At 35.9% G+C, this 15528-nt stretch overlaps 3 protein-coding genes across 3 annotated transcripts; 2 read left to right on the forward strand and 1 right to left on the reverse strand.

The window, feature by feature from the left end:
• Positions 1-464: 464 nt before the first annotated feature.
• On the forward strand, positions 465-1233 carry LOC128160131 (uncharacterized). The gene has a single exon (XM_052823401.1). The coding sequence runs from the start codon at positions 560-562 to the stop codon at positions 1205-1207; it is 648 nt and encodes a 215-aa protein (XP_052679361.1). The 5' UTR covers positions 465-559; the 3' UTR covers positions 1208-1233.
• Positions 1234-2954: 1721 nt separating this feature from the next.
• On the reverse strand, positions 2955-10805 carry LOC128157723 (neurogenic locus notch homolog protein 2-like). The gene is made up of 10 exons (XM_052820327.1): positions 10678-10805; positions 9631-9800; positions 9141-9279; positions 8873-9006; positions 7689-7993; positions 5701-7488; positions 5129-5279; positions 4620-4782; positions 3854-3945; positions 2955-3650 (listed from the first exon to the last, which is right to left on the reverse strand). Exons 1-10 carry the CDS (start codon positions 10738-10740, stop codon positions 3503-3505), a joined length of 3153 nt encoding a protein of 1050 aa, XP_052676287.1. The 5' UTR covers positions 10741-10805; the 3' UTR covers positions 2955-3502.
• An 889-nt stretch (positions 10806-11694) lies between these two features.
• On the forward strand, positions 11695-15508 carry LOC128159653 (probable imidazolonepropionase). Its single transcript, XM_052822821.1, has 7 exons — positions 11695-11858; positions 12690-12867; positions 13061-13338; positions 13640-13865; positions 14362-14580; positions 14899-15059; positions 15252-15508. Exons 1-7 carry the CDS (start codon positions 11707-11709, stop codon positions 15352-15354), a joined length of 1317 nt encoding a protein of 438 aa, XP_052678781.1. The 5' UTR covers positions 11695-11706; the 3' UTR covers positions 15355-15508.
• The last annotated feature ends 20 nt before the right edge of the window (positions 15509-15528 follow it).

Here is a 15528-nt window from a genome sequence, read left to right on the forward strand (position 1 = left end):
TAAGGAGTTATCCACCTTAATTCAAATACATATATTTTGTGCATTTAATGCGTTCACTGCCGTTTATTATGTGTACTGTCAAGTAATGGAGAAGCGTGGGGTATGCGAGCTTGCTCACTTTTCTGTGATATGTATGTATAAAATGGTGAAATCCAATAAGCAAGTATTCGAAGGAATAATTGGCATGTGATGTTATTTGTCAGCTTCATGTTAATGTAATTAGAAGCGATGTTTTTCCATAGACGGTGAACTAGATTACGATTAAGTCATTTTGATCAACTGAAACTGCTAAGCGACTTTTCCTACGCTGATTTAGTTCGGAAAATATGACGTATGTCATCAATATCATTAGCGCAATCAATATTATTAGTTACAAAAATCCCTGCTTTTGTTGCCTCGCTCTCTATGCTATAATGAGGCGTGCCCAATCCCTAATCAGCTTTAGGAAAGAAGTATTTAATGGAGGACATGAAGTCTTGATTCAGCCACCTTTTAGATTCGGAGACAAGTTCAACGTTCACATTTCGTCAGATACTGAATTCGCAGACGACAAAGAACCATGTCGACTGATCAAGTGGAAACACTGGTGATGACACAACTCATTGAAAGCAAAGTCCGCAAATGGTTTCAACTCAACAACCTGAAGAGAAATGGCAGCATCAGCAAACAAGACTTCACAGAAATGAGTGATTCTTTCGTCAAAGAGTTCACCCTACCCGAAAAAAAGGCTAATGCGATTCGAATGTGGATGGAAAATGGATGGGAAATTTTGATTAAGAAAGGGGAAGAAATTGCAGCGAGTGGCGGTGTCGGTGGAATATCGCAGGAAACGACGCCGACACTGCTAGAAGTAGGACGGAAGATGCGCGAGAACGGAAGTATGACAGAACAGGAATACGTCACTGCTTTCAAGGAACTCGTAGGTGTCAACAAGAATCTGTTTGTCCAGACCTTTGAAGCGATGGTCGGCAGTTTCTTTGACGCGTTCGATGTGAACGACTCGGGTTATCTTACAACTGAAAATTTCCAGCGAGGGATGAAGTGTTTTGGAATGACGCACACTGAGGCTCTGGAAATGATGTTTCAAGCCATGGACACAAAGAAAGAGGGCAAGATTGACAAGGAAAGGTACATTAGCCACTGGGTGGAGTTTATGACTGGGGACAACAAGGATGGGGTGATAGCCCAGTTTCTATGTAGGATGTAAAATTATTGTCGTTTGCACAGATGATACTAGTATTAAGGAATGACGCGAACGACCATTTCCCCATAAATGATTGCAAAGAGGAAATGCACTGCACCGTATCTTGACAAGTTTTTTTTATATCAATGAATGACCGCAGTCAACGATTGAATGTGATTTTAGATTAAATTTATTCTTTAGGAATAAAAGTTTCTAACAATTTTCCATGTAGTTTTTTATTTTTCTTCTTTTACACAGGACTTGGTCTTACATTTTCTGTAGATGAATACCGGTATATAGATTATCTACATTTTACAGAGTCTTTGTCTGTGATAACACTACGAATCGGTTTTGTAACGTCCAATACATTTCATCACTATTTAAATACTTAATCGTACAATTGCTGAAAATTATACAAGTATAAATACTGAATATAAGTAATAAGGAACAATACTTTGATGATCAAATACGGTCCGGCGTGATCCAATCTATCATCCGGACTTTATTTGATTTGATCACCCCCGACCGTATTTGATCACCTCATCATATTCAAAGAATGATTCCTTTTCCGTACGTGTTTAAAAGTTGCAAAAATTGCGCTAGTTTTGGACTTATAAACCTTAATTCCTCACAAATGCTGAGGAAAATATTAGTTCCATTAAATCATTCTTGCTATCTACTACTGATATCGCCTCTTTACTTACCTCGAACTTTCTATAATTTATTAAAACATGCTAACCGACCTCGGAAAATGAAATAAACCCATTTGCAGATCGAGATCGAGTCGCTATTTTAACATGTAAACAAACTGCATCACTTCACTTTATGGGGCTGGTAATGGTGTTAACGAGGATTTTTTTTTTTGGGGATTCAAATATTTGCACAGAATGTGTTCGGAAGTAAAATTAATCGCTACAAAACTTGCGCATTTTTTGTGCGCCGGAAATTGCACCTTTTTATCACATATGAAACTGTAGCTCCCAAGTCATTCATGTGGGGGTTTATTCCAGACCGGGAGCTACAGACCCACAGATAAATTTCCTTTATCTCTATACAGAACTCCATCTTCTTATGGAAATTTGTATTGTTTAAAAATGGATACAACCATTCAGCTCTTTTAACAAAACATTGGTTATCTATTAAATATGTAGTCTCTGTCAAAAGTATCCGCCTCGTCGTTAAAGAAGGAGGTACAGTTTCTTTTAATATTTGCCTTAAAATTCAAAAGTTGTTTAAATCTCATGAAAATACACACATACTATCTTGAACATGATTGTGTGTATATGAAATGCCAAGTTTCAAAAAATAATAACGACTTCAACATTTTGGCATATTTCTAAGATTTAGTCAAAAATGGTGAAAAATTGCACATTTTCGCATAGATTTTTGAAGAGGAAAATGTGTCCGCAGCCGTCGCCCACAACAAAATTAATATATTTCATGTAATATAACATGATAAAGTTATGATGCAAGTTTCATTGTGGGCGATGGCTGCGAACATAGTTTTCTATGCAGAAAACCACCGAGGAATCGGTGTCTTCTGCCGAGTTTTATGAAAATTAAGGGGAAATGCACTGTTTGTGACGTCACAATTACCCTTGTGAAAGTCTAAGCAGATAACTAACTATAGAGTCTTTGTTTATGGGTATTTTTGTGTAAATAAACGTTTCATTTCCATTTTTGATGACATTTTTAAAAATCACTCTAAAACAGGACAAAATATGACTGAAACTGTACCTTATATTTTAAATATTTTATTCATTATTTTTCCCATTTTCTTCTAATACAAAAGTTAATAAATTTTAACTTTAAAACAAATACTTGTATAAATTTTATTATTGAATTTTTCGTTACATTCCATTGCCCAATTACATGTATCGTAAGGGTATTCGCCTAAGGCTTTTTATGCATACCAATTGTATCTACGATAATGGTCTCAACGTAATGAGTTAAATACTAGTAAATACTAGAACATGTGTATATACATGACAATACGAAGACATATACAAGTTCTTAAAAATATTTCACGTTTTCAATTCAACGTCGATCGTTTTGGGTACAAGATGAGAAATCATATGAGAGAACACAGCAAGTAATGCAGGAACGGTGGTATTAACTGTCAAACCTTCTGTAATCCATATAATCTACGAGGTCACTGATCGGATTCTCTTTCGTTATCAAAATCATCGAAATAATGTCAATGACCACCTTCGACTCTACATAGAAACACAACATACATGTAAAATACAAATAAACCGGGACCAGCTAGCGCAATGCTATCAAGATCACTTTTCCGTTGATAACAAGTTTCCTGTCTGTTCACACATGCGTATCGTCGTCTTCCTCTATATTTGTGATGAAGTACAAAGGATTTTCATTCATGACCGCTGAATCTTGTCCAACTGTGCAGTCTAGGTACGGATCGTCGGCCATATTGGATTTTTTGTTGTGGCGACCGTTCCTTTTTCTGTAATTGCATGTAAAATATATATATAGATTTCAACTTCGTGGCTTGTCGGAAATCCCCAACGATCAACATGATCAACGATCCATTTAGATGTTAGATTTAGATCAAATGATTATCAATAATATATATGACAAACAGGGACATGCAATTTTTATAATTTTGAAACTTCACGAAAGCAGACATGTATATATACTAGTCCTTACTTTAATTTAAGGAATACAATAATGACGATGACTACCAAAATGACACCCCCGCCTGCACCTGCTAGAAGAGGAATGTTATTAGTCACCCAGTCCTGAAATTAAACAAGGATCAAATGTACCTATTTTTAATAAAAACAAAAGAAAAAAACCCACAAATTACAATACATATTACATTATATTACACATGTGGTATAATATTCGCAGTAAATATAATTTCTGTGTTACAGGTGGTGAACTTTTTTCTTTTCAAAATACAAAATAAATTATATATACAGTGTTTGTATCACAAAATGAATCTTATTTGCAAGTTAGATTTTATGTTAACAGAAAATAAATCAATTTGGATTTTTTTAAACTTGCACATATATTACAAGCCTGTATTTTCTACAACTGTCAATAAACTTCTATTCGCGTGCAATAAAATTTCGCTTCACGGGTATCGTGAAAATATTATAGTCACAAAAAAGTCCTTTATTTGGAAGGTTTTGTTGCGAACATAAGTGTATCGAATCGTTATCATGTTTATCACATGTCAATCGCAACATGAAGTCGCTGCTAGTATATATTAGTTTTCAATATTTATTATACTTTTGTTGAATATTCTTGCTATTTCTCCCTTAATAATAGTTTCCCCAGCTATCGGCACATTTTCTTGATTCCGAGTTTACTACAAAACAACTCTAATTGGTCTAGGACAAAATCATAGACCCTATAGTTACTTTCGGGCATTGTTTATGTCCTCCATCAGAAATTATATTACACAAACCTCGTTTTCACCAGATTTCTTTAACTCTTTCCCTACAAGCTCAAATGGAAAAATTGCGCCCACTTCCTTTGCTGACATCTTGTTTAATCTTGTCTTCAGGTCTCCATTCTTTAGCATCTTGCCATCACAAACTACCGGAACTTCGAAATCCGTTCTTCCATTGCTGTCAGGAATGTACAAAATTATTTCATTTCACTTAAAACAATCAAGATGACGTTAATTTGGTAATTTTACAAGACAAGACTTATTATGAAAATTATGAAATAAATATTTTTACAAGACAGGTCAGAATGAAAAAATATGAAATTAATATTTTATTCACTTCACTTTTGATAGTTTTTTTGGTAAAGGTATCTTGTTTCTTGCTTTTATATACTGAAAAATAAAATGCCTGTGTCACATTTCACCAACAATTCATTAATTGAAACATTTCGATTCATGGCTGTTGTTGTGAGGGATTTACATATAAAAATGTTTACATTTTTATCTGGAAATTAAATATACATTACCTATACGACAAAACATGGTCATTAAGTAAAACGGTAATGTCATGGCAAATCGTGGAGCATATCTGTTGTAGAGCATCTTTTATTTTGCTGACGTCTGTTTCTGTCACGTGTCCATTGAACTCCAGAAGAACCTTCTCTCTAATGACGACAGCTGAATAATAATGAACTGATTTGTTTATCTTTATAGTTATACCACAACCAGTCAAACTTGGTTTCATATAATTCAGAACAAGAATTTGGTTGTAATGAAAATTTTAAAAAATCTTTAAGATGTAAGATTTGTGGAATCATCATTGTTCGTTGGGGACCAATGTTCGCGACTTTCGTGGGTAACCCTTGCTGCTATGCAGTCATGGCTTTTTGAAATCAAAAAGCAACAAAATTTGTCGTGCATTAAAGCCGTGTCTTTGTTAAACATGTATGTGAAAATTTACCTTGAGACTAGCGTCATTCTCAACTTGTTTTGTTCCAAGAGGTAGATACTTTTATCAAACGGAAATTAAAGCCCGCAGTTTTGTTAAAATGGCTCCAATACCGAAGGTTCTTTGAAAAAGACAAGGTAAAAAACATACCTGTTGATGTTTTTCCTTGCATTATCTCACAGGAAGTGCCCTGGTGTCCATCTTGGCATTTGCAAGTGTACGATCCCGGGGTATTATAACACCCCCCAAAACCTGAACATTTCTCACGCGCACACTCATTTATATCTTGGTCACACTTCAAACCCCTCCATCCATCCAAACACTCGCAGTGGAACGATCCCTCTAAATTGGAGCAGGATTTAGCGTGCACGCACGTGTTAGCTTGGCATTCGTTGATGTCTTTGTCGCAACGTCGCCCTCTCCAACCCTGCAAACAGGAACAGTTGTACCCACCTGCAAAGTTGTTACATGTTGACCCATGAAGGCAGACCTCACTGTAACACTCATTGACATCCTGCTCGCATCGTTTGCCTGTCCACTCTGGGGGACAGTCGCAGTGGGCACTACCAAGGCTGTTTCTACAGCTCCCGCCATTTTCACACGACAGGATGTTGTTTTGACATTCGTCTATATCATCAGTGCATGCTTTGTTTTTCCAGCCAGGTTTGCAATGGCATGAATAACTTCCGTCCGTGTTCGTACAGTTATAACTGTTTTGCTTGGAACACAGTTTATCAAAAGCACACTCGTTTAGATCCTGATCACAAGATTTACCCACCCAACCCTCTTGGCAATGACAATTATATGATCCAGGAGAATTCTCGCAGAGGGTCACATGTCTACATGTTCCTATCGAACATTCATTTACATCATCCTCACACGAAGGTCCGGACCAATTTGGTGGACACAGGCACTCGTAACTTCCAACAGAATCCCGACAAGTACCTCCATTTTTACAAACGTTGTTTAAGCACTCATTTATATTGGTGTCACAAGTTGCACCGGACCATCCGCGGTCACAGTTACATAGAAACCCACCATCTGTGTTCGTACAGTTTCCACTGTTGCATATGTTGTTTGATAAACATTCGTCAACATCAGAGGAGCAGTCTGGTCCTTGATAATTCGGAGGACACGAACATTCATAAGAACCAAGTTTGTTTATGCAAGTACCACCATTAAGACAGACATCTTTTCTATTGCATTCATCAATATCGTTTTGACACTTGTCGCCTTCATATCCGGAATTACACGCACAATGAAAACTTCCAAATAAGTTAGTGCAGTTACCATGTCCAGAACAAAAACCGGGATTTGAGCATTCATTGAAATCCATTTGGCAGTTATCACCTGTCCAGTTGGAAAAACAAGAACACCTATAAGATCCATCTCTATTCTGACAGGAACCTCCATTTTGACATGGACTGTACAATACACATTCATCTATATCTCTATTACAATGAGTTCCATTCCAGCCTACGTCACAGGAGCAGGTGTAAAAACCAGGTGTGTTTGAACAATTTCCATGACCGTTGCATGGATCATTGAGGCATTCATCAATGTCTTCAGTGCAATTTTTCCCTGACCAGTTTGACGGACACACACATACATAGCCACCAATCACATCGATACAAGCCGCTCCATGTTTACAAGGCATGTATATCGAACACTCGTTGACGTCGCTTTCACAGTTTCTACCGAACAATCCAACCGGACACGTGCATTGGTAGGTTCCATTCAGGTTACTACACGTGCCATTGTTTTGACAAACGTTCGAAAGACATTCATCAATGTCCTGCTCACAGTTTGTTCCAGACCATCCGGTCCTACACGAACAGGTAAAGTTTCCGTCTGCCAGGTCAAAACACGTCCCTCCATTCTTACAGGGTGTTTTTGTGCATTCTCGAATCTTGCTTTCACATTGATTCCCGGTATAGCCTGTGAAATGTATTAAATTTTAGAGGTAAGATGAAGGTAAGTACGGCATTTATCAAACAAAAGAAATTTTTTCATACGAAATATATTTTATTTCATGCGTCCTTCATATGATAAGTATATATACAAACTGTAGAAGAAAGATGTTCGCAATAGAAATGGTTGATTAATTAGTCGGCATTCAAAACTACCAACCCACTAACCGTCTTGACAATATAAATATCCAGCCCCTGAACAATTCCCATGTGTAGTATCGACACAATATCTAGAGCACTCGTCTCCATAGAAATGATCGTCACAGATTAGGTTTCCATAATCATTGCATGATCCGTTGTTTTTATCAACGCAAAATATGGTGCATTTAGGTCCAAAATAGTGTTGGTCACATTGCAGCTGTCCCGTGGCATTACACCTCCCATGGCTGCCATTGGCGTATCTTAAGCAGTTCTTTGAACAGTCGTCTCCAAAGAAATGAGGATCACACAGAACTGTTGCTATTATTGTAGCTCTAATGGGAAATAATGAAAAGAAGAGTTTGATTCATGCAAAATGATTTTATGATTTTCTGGATTTACTCATTTTATTAAACATGTAAAGAAATCTATGTATAATTCTCAAAATCGATGAGTTAAGTTTCAATTGTTTTGAATTCCAATTTCTTTTAACTTTGTTAAATATGAGAACCTCAACCATTTGGCGCCGTTTTTAAAGCGCTAAGCATAGCTCAGCGCTTTATTGTCGTTAGACTTCTATTTCCGGTGCAAGGAATAACTGCCCTCTATGAGCAGAAATATAATCATTTAAACTGGTAAGAGGTATAGGGAACCAGTTATCTGGGTGACGAAAATGGCCGAGTAGATACGATTGGTTTGCGGGGCTTACGTAAATCGCACGGGATGCTACGCAGTGATGAAAAAGTATAGTGCGTATTCAGAAGCTAAAATATAGAAAAATAAAATCGATTCTTTGCAAGAAAATGTCAAAAACTGTGATAAATTACTGTTCAAAAGGTATAATTTGTGATTTTAACATATCTTTTTTCAGGCAAGTATCCATATACAAGTCGTGTTCAGCTTTAATTCACATCATCTTCAGAAAGTAACATATATTTAAAGAAATCTGGCCTTCGATACTTAAATTGATATTCATTAAACATAAACCAAAATTTCAATAAGGCTCATTTCCGCCTACGCCTATGCTTGCACACAGTAAATTTTCTTAGAACCAAGCTAGGTTAGCGCTTTTCAGTACTTTCAGTACTTTGATTTTTTATTTTCAGTAGTCAATGTATATATTATCAAAGTTCGGTGTTCCTTTTATTGCCTGTTTAAATCTTAATTTATTTGGGTTTTTATTTTACATGAAAAAAAAAAGCCTAGAGGGATACCTGGTCAAATAATTGTAGAGCGTCGTAGACGATGGCTTTGCAGTAGTCGTTTGGGTTATGCTGAAGAGTTCTTGCGCTAACGTACGATTTCTCTGGTTACCATCGTATATTAAAAACTCAACCAATGTGTTACTCTGTAATTTTAAGTAGAGTATAATCATATATCAGTTTGTTCTACAACAATCGAATAGTGTATATGCTAGTAAAACATAAACATTCTATTTAGCACTGCAATCAACACAAAAACAAATTATACGCGTGTATTTACCCCATTCCAGTTAGGAATATCTATGTGTATTGGATTTGGTAAGGAGCCAACCATCGAAAGGTTCTGGAAATTGAACGTTTCGTGGTTCCCAAGTGGCCCACTCTCGTACCGTTGTTTAATAGGGCGGTTTGTACCAAACCTATTAAACATTCAATATGCTTATCAAAATTGTTCATCACTGCTTATAGAATGTATTTTCCACTGAAAAATAGTGTTTTATTCTTTATAAAATATGTACGCGTTATTAGTGCATGTAAATGCAAATATATGCCTAAAGAATCGGTCTACAGTATTTTTTCAGTATGTGTAAAAAAACTTGTAGTAAAACATGAACCAAACATTGAATTCGGAGCGTATATTGTATATGAACGGGGAGCAAAAGATACCCAAGAAATTCACAAAAATTATAGCCCCTTTTTCTACTCTGGCCCTTTCAAGTAGTTATTGCGATTCTAAGGTACCTCGAGCTCATAAGGTACCTCATACAGACCTGAGGTTGACCTCTATGGACGGGTCGCAGACGATGGAGCAGTTTCCGGTGCTGCGCGTGTCTGTCCCGCAGCAGTAGTGGGTCGTTTTATTGTTACCGTCCAGGTACTGGTGTAGCTTGTTGGAGTAGGACAGTAGTTTCAGGCTTACCACCACATGGTTCCCCTCTATCTGAATGTGAGAGAGACGTTTTATATGGTGGCCCAATATGGCATCATTCTCGAGTTTATTTTGAATAAATAAACATAGTATGGCATACCCGGGTTTATTTTAGATTTTTTTTTGGGGGGGGGGGTGATTTTCAAAATATTCAATCCTTTTCAAGATTTTTTTTAATTATTAATTTTAAAAAAAAACCATCCAAATGCATAAACCCATACTTTTTCATACGAATTTGTGACTATTTACCTAATTTACAACCTTGAAGTTGCCAAATCTGTGTTTGAAAATCTGAGAGATTTTATACTGTAACCAAATGTGAGAATTATTCATTATTTTAAATGAAAAACAAACATAACATAAGGTAAGGCATCCCAGCAATTTATGGGTTTTTTAAGAATTGGTGAAAATTTGCTATAATCATGTACAGGCTGGTACGTGAAAGAAGCTAAAATATTTTAAAACGTTTAAGTTATGATATGTTGGTTTGATTTTTTCTTTGGGGTGGGGTTGTAGTAGTTTTGTTTTATAATTTGAGGAGATCAGACTGAATTATTATTTTCTTTAATTTACCAATAACAATTTATCTTCTATTTTTTTTTTATTTTCAACAACAGACAAAACGAGCATAGGCCTTTAATGCAACAAACTATTAATCTATAACAAATATCTATTAACAAAGTATCTATTCCACATTCACTTTTAAATATTTACAATACATATATCTTTTAATTTCTTCTGTGAATTAAACTAATTTTTTTTAAATGATAATGCTTTTGGTAATATTTTCTTCAATGATTTTTCAAAATAATAACGTAAAATATTAAAGTGCACAGTTAGAATAAATTCTTCTATAACATTATGTAAGTTACCTGGTCAAAGTACTTACTATCGTAAATTCCTCAGCAAAAAGCATCAAAACACAAATTGTTATTCTTATTAGGACAGCCATGACAAAGTTCTCGATCGTTTTAGATAAAGTATTTTATAAAGATCTCTTTTTTTCAAAATGTAAAGTATTTATAAAGATCTCACTTTTTCCAGATGTAACTATTATCCGCGTTCACATGATAACAAAACAATGGGTGAACTATAGTCTAATAATCTGTTGCAGGGTCGGCCTATTGACAGTTAATAACAATGCATTTGATAACAAAAGGGAGAGAATATTTGTGTACATACATATACATTTATGTTATGTCATCCTTACGCGGTTATTTTGGTAGAAAACTTAAATAAGTTTGTTCAAAACGTTGCAGCTCGACAGAGTGGAAAAAGATGAAAATGAGGAAAAAGTCGCAAAAGCAGTTTTATATTTCATATTCTTTAATTTTGTAGTGCATTTATAAACATTACTCGCCGCGTGCTTTCTTGCTTTCATGAAGTCTTTGTCCAGTAAATGGGATGCATATTAAATTCATCTGTTAAATAAAATGAGAGGCAAAAAATCGTTAGGTACATTCTTTGTTTTATTGTATGACACATATTTATTTGATTGTTTCCCTACATATTTGTAGCAACGTATGATCCACAAATGATTTACATATTTGAATGGATATGAATATGATATACATAATTATGATTTGCATACACAGTTCATATTAATTTATGATTATTATAATCACATGTTACTAGAAAGGGGGTTGGGGTGGGTGGGGAGGGGAGGGGGGGGGGTCTAAGCGGGAAAATTACATACATCGTAATCTGGTTTGAGAATAATTGTTCTCCTTTTTGTACAGTTTAATGTTTATGTAAGTTTTTAGTTGAGTTGGAAAACTATTTTGTTTTTTGGAAAGAAGGATTGTGGTTTTTGTTTACTGGTCAGCACTAGCAAAAGACCCATCCAAGAGAGGGTTTGAAATTCGCGCGTCTACAGATAGAGCATTGATATAAACGGATAACAAAACTCAGTCAAAACATGGGGGCCTACAAACTACTAGTGAAAGGCGCAAAGCAAGTCGTTACAGTACGCAATGATGAAAACGTACGGGTTCTCCGGGGGAAAGAGATGCAACATGTAGACATCATCGATGCAAAGGGCGAGGACGGCGTTAGCATCCTCGTGGACAGGTGAGATTTCTAAGGTAACTGGTACAGGTAAATCGTTGTTGGTTGGGTTGTCACCACGTAATATAAATAAACACTCTTATCGCGTGGTCCTAGATTTGGAGCAAGCTAGCTTGATAACACGATTTATACACCTTGTTCGTATTATTTCATGCACGGATCTAGAAGGGGAGAAGAGGTCAGGGGGTCCGGACACCCCCCCCCCCCCCCCGGCAAATTAAAATTTCTTTGAATTGACAGATTCCCCTGGAGAACTCAAAATACCGTTGGACCCCCCCCCCCGGGAAAAATTTTCTGGATCCGCGCATGTTAATTCACTGGTCATTAACATACATGTACCTTTCTCTTTCTATGGATTTTTTTATTTAATCAACCGTTGCTATAAAGATTTCTGTTTTATCTATTATATCAATAAATATATGTAAATTTGGGGGTTTATTTAAAACAAATAATTATACAACTTTTTCTTATTTACCTTAAAATCACCGGTTGCATTTATTCAATAAATGCCATTCTCCTATCAAATTATGTCATAAAAATACCAGAAAAAATATAATGCATCTAAAATAACAGAAAATTCTGAAGTAAACACGTATTCCATTGCATGAAAATAATATAATAAACTATACAAGTGCTGTTCTGGCAGAAAAACTATAAATAATTGTACATGTAGTATAGTAGAAGGGCTATGCAAGCAGAGAAATCGCTCCATATCGTTTATACATGTAACAGAAGAGCTCCAATTACGAAGCCATAGGTTCTTGACAGGATGATGATGATTCTAAAAAACAAAACCCAATAAGACATCAATATTTTTGGGGGTTTGTCTTGCAGTAATGGTAGGATAGAATTCGTCGGTCTGGACTCGGAACGAGTGTCTAAGTATCCCAGGAGTGAGGACGAGGCGGAGCAAGTTATAGAGGCCAAGGGGAAATGCATTGTTCCTGGTCTAGTGGATGCTCACACCCATCCAGTATGGGTCGGGGATCGAGTCCATGAATTTGCAATGAAGGTTAAGTTCTACCATTTTGACCAAGTTAATTTATACCATTTAGTACGAATTTTCCAGTTACTCTGTACTTTTCTTACCTTACTACATGTAGTTTCATCCAGGTGAATACAATACAATTACATGTACATGTAAATATCTTTTATTTTTCAAACAGTTTTATGGTATAATTAATTAATTTCATTTCTAATTAAAGTTAGCAGGTGCTTCTTATATGGAGGTACATGAAGCAGGAGGGGGTATTCATTTTACAGTGGAACATACAAGGAAAGCTTCTCAAGACGAGCTGTACGTCAGCTTCAGCAAACGTTTGTATGACATGATGTCAGCAGGAACTACCTGTGTGGAGTGTAAAAGTGGATACGGTCTTGACACAGAGACGGAGATAAAGATGCTGAAGGTGATTGAAACAGCAAAACGAGAGCACCCACTGACGATATCCTCAACATTCTGTGGAGCTCATGCCATTCCGAAGTATGAAATGGGGCCTCTTTATCTCCCAAGTAGAGAGATAATTTGTCTAAAGATGTCCAAACATTCGATTTAGGAATTAATTTAATATAGAGCGATTACAGTCCAATGATCAAGAAATTTTTAAAACCACATTGTCTTAAACTATATTGGAAAATTTTGTATCGAGCAAAATCTAATACTGATTCTTACTTGAACAAACAAATGACGATCATAAAGAAAATATCTTCTAAAACATCTAGTATTAATAACAAACAAAAACAAAAATTGTAAACTATATGTAAATAATTTTTATCACATTTAGGGGATCTACGGCTGAAAAAGCTACAGAGGACGTAATAAATAACCAACTACCCGCAATCAAACGTCTTATGAAAGAAGGCCAGCTCCATGTCGATAATATTGACGTCTTTTGCGAAAAGGGTGTGTTCGATTTAGAACAATCCCGTGCTATACTAGAGGCGGGAAAAGCTGCCGGATTACAAATTAATTTTCACGGGGATGAATTACATCCTCTTAATGGCGCAAAGGTACTTTGTTTCTTTTAAGCTGGTTATTTTAGATGTTAATCAGTCGAGATGATTATATGTGACAATTTTGGACACAATCTTCTTCTTAAAAACGATGACAAATATTGACTGTGTCGTAGCCACAGTGAGGCATTTGATAGATACTGATTTAGCAGCAAGGGAAAAATGCTAAACAAAGGAAACGGTCATATGAAAATGTGCATTAATATGTATTGTTTCTTAATTACCGTATTCATATCTGGTTGTAATGCGATAATTAATTACTATAATGAATACGTACATCGTAAAGGTACGAATTTATGTCGAAGACATACATGTAGTAATAGTTCATGACTTCCTAGGATAAATTTGATTGTATTAAATATTACTTGATATTATAATAGCCGAAACTGCGGGTTAAAGAGCTTTAAGATTTTGAATGCCTCAGGAATGGGTTTGACGAGACTTATTTTATTGTTGTGGTGTTTTCCATAAAGACATTATTAATAAATTTTAGATGGGTGCAGAATTAGGGGCCCTTGCAATTAGTCACCTAGAGGAGATTTCTGAGGAGGGTATCGCTGCCATGGCTAGTTCCGGGTCAGTGGGCGTGGTGCTTCCTACCACCGCCTACATCCTGAGGCTGAGGCCCCCACCGGTCAGGAGGATGCTTGAGGCGGGGGTGGCGGTCGCGCTGGGCTCAGATTTTAACCCTAATGCTTACTGCATGGCAATGGTAAGAAATACCGGTGTTAGTGCCGGGGAGGGGCGTTCATTATAGAAAAAACAATGCAATATATGTTATGTGCAATTTAATTCGTAAATGAATGTGCCATAGACACCAGACATTATATATATTTATCTCATAATGAAAAAAGATATCCCGTACCTTATTGATTGGATTTGGATATATTTTTTTCCATTGCGAGAAAAAATGTGGTATGCGTCCTGGAATGGCGATTTGACAGTTCCCCTATAATTATGGTTACATAGAATATGATTAACATAGTTAGTGAAAACTCTATAAGCTTATTACTATATCTGTACTCTGTAGCCCACGGTGATGCATTTAGCGTGCGTGTTGCTGAGGATGACGATGCCAGAGTCGCTGATAGCCGCCACCCTTAATGCTGCGTCCGCCCTCGGCTTATCGAAAGATTATGGATCCTTGTCACGTGGAAAATACGCTGATTTGGTTATCATTGATGCTCCAAGGTCAGAAAAATTATTTTCTTCAAGTTTAAATATACAGAACCAGTCATAAAAAAAAAATTAAGGGTACCGGTACCTGCAACGACAAATGCTTGCATATGTGCATATGTTATCAATAGCTTTAGCAATTTTTAAAATATGTAAAATATTATTGAGAGTAAGAAATTTATGTCTATATTTTTCTGTATTTTGCAGATGGGAACATCTGATTTACCAGTTTGGATGTCATGACAAAATTATCGATTACGTCATCAAGAACGGTCACATTGCTCATACAAAATATGAATGTTGTGGTTAAATACGAAATCTTGAAAAAGAAATACATGATTTTTATTTTACATGTATTTGAAACTTCAATCAACGTTTTATTTAAGTATCATAATAAACGTTAAATTTCAAAGAAGCAGGTGTTTTGAAAATAAAGCTGGTAAATTTTTTTAAAACATATTCATATATCAATGACTATATTTGT

The sequence above is a fragment of the Crassostrea angulata genome, chromosome 8 (assembly GCF_025612915.1).
Source record: "Crassostrea angulata isolate pt1a10 chromosome 8, ASM2561291v2, whole genome shotgun sequence".
NCBI lineage: Eukaryota > Metazoa > Mollusca > Bivalvia > Ostreida > Ostreidae > Magallana > Magallana angulata.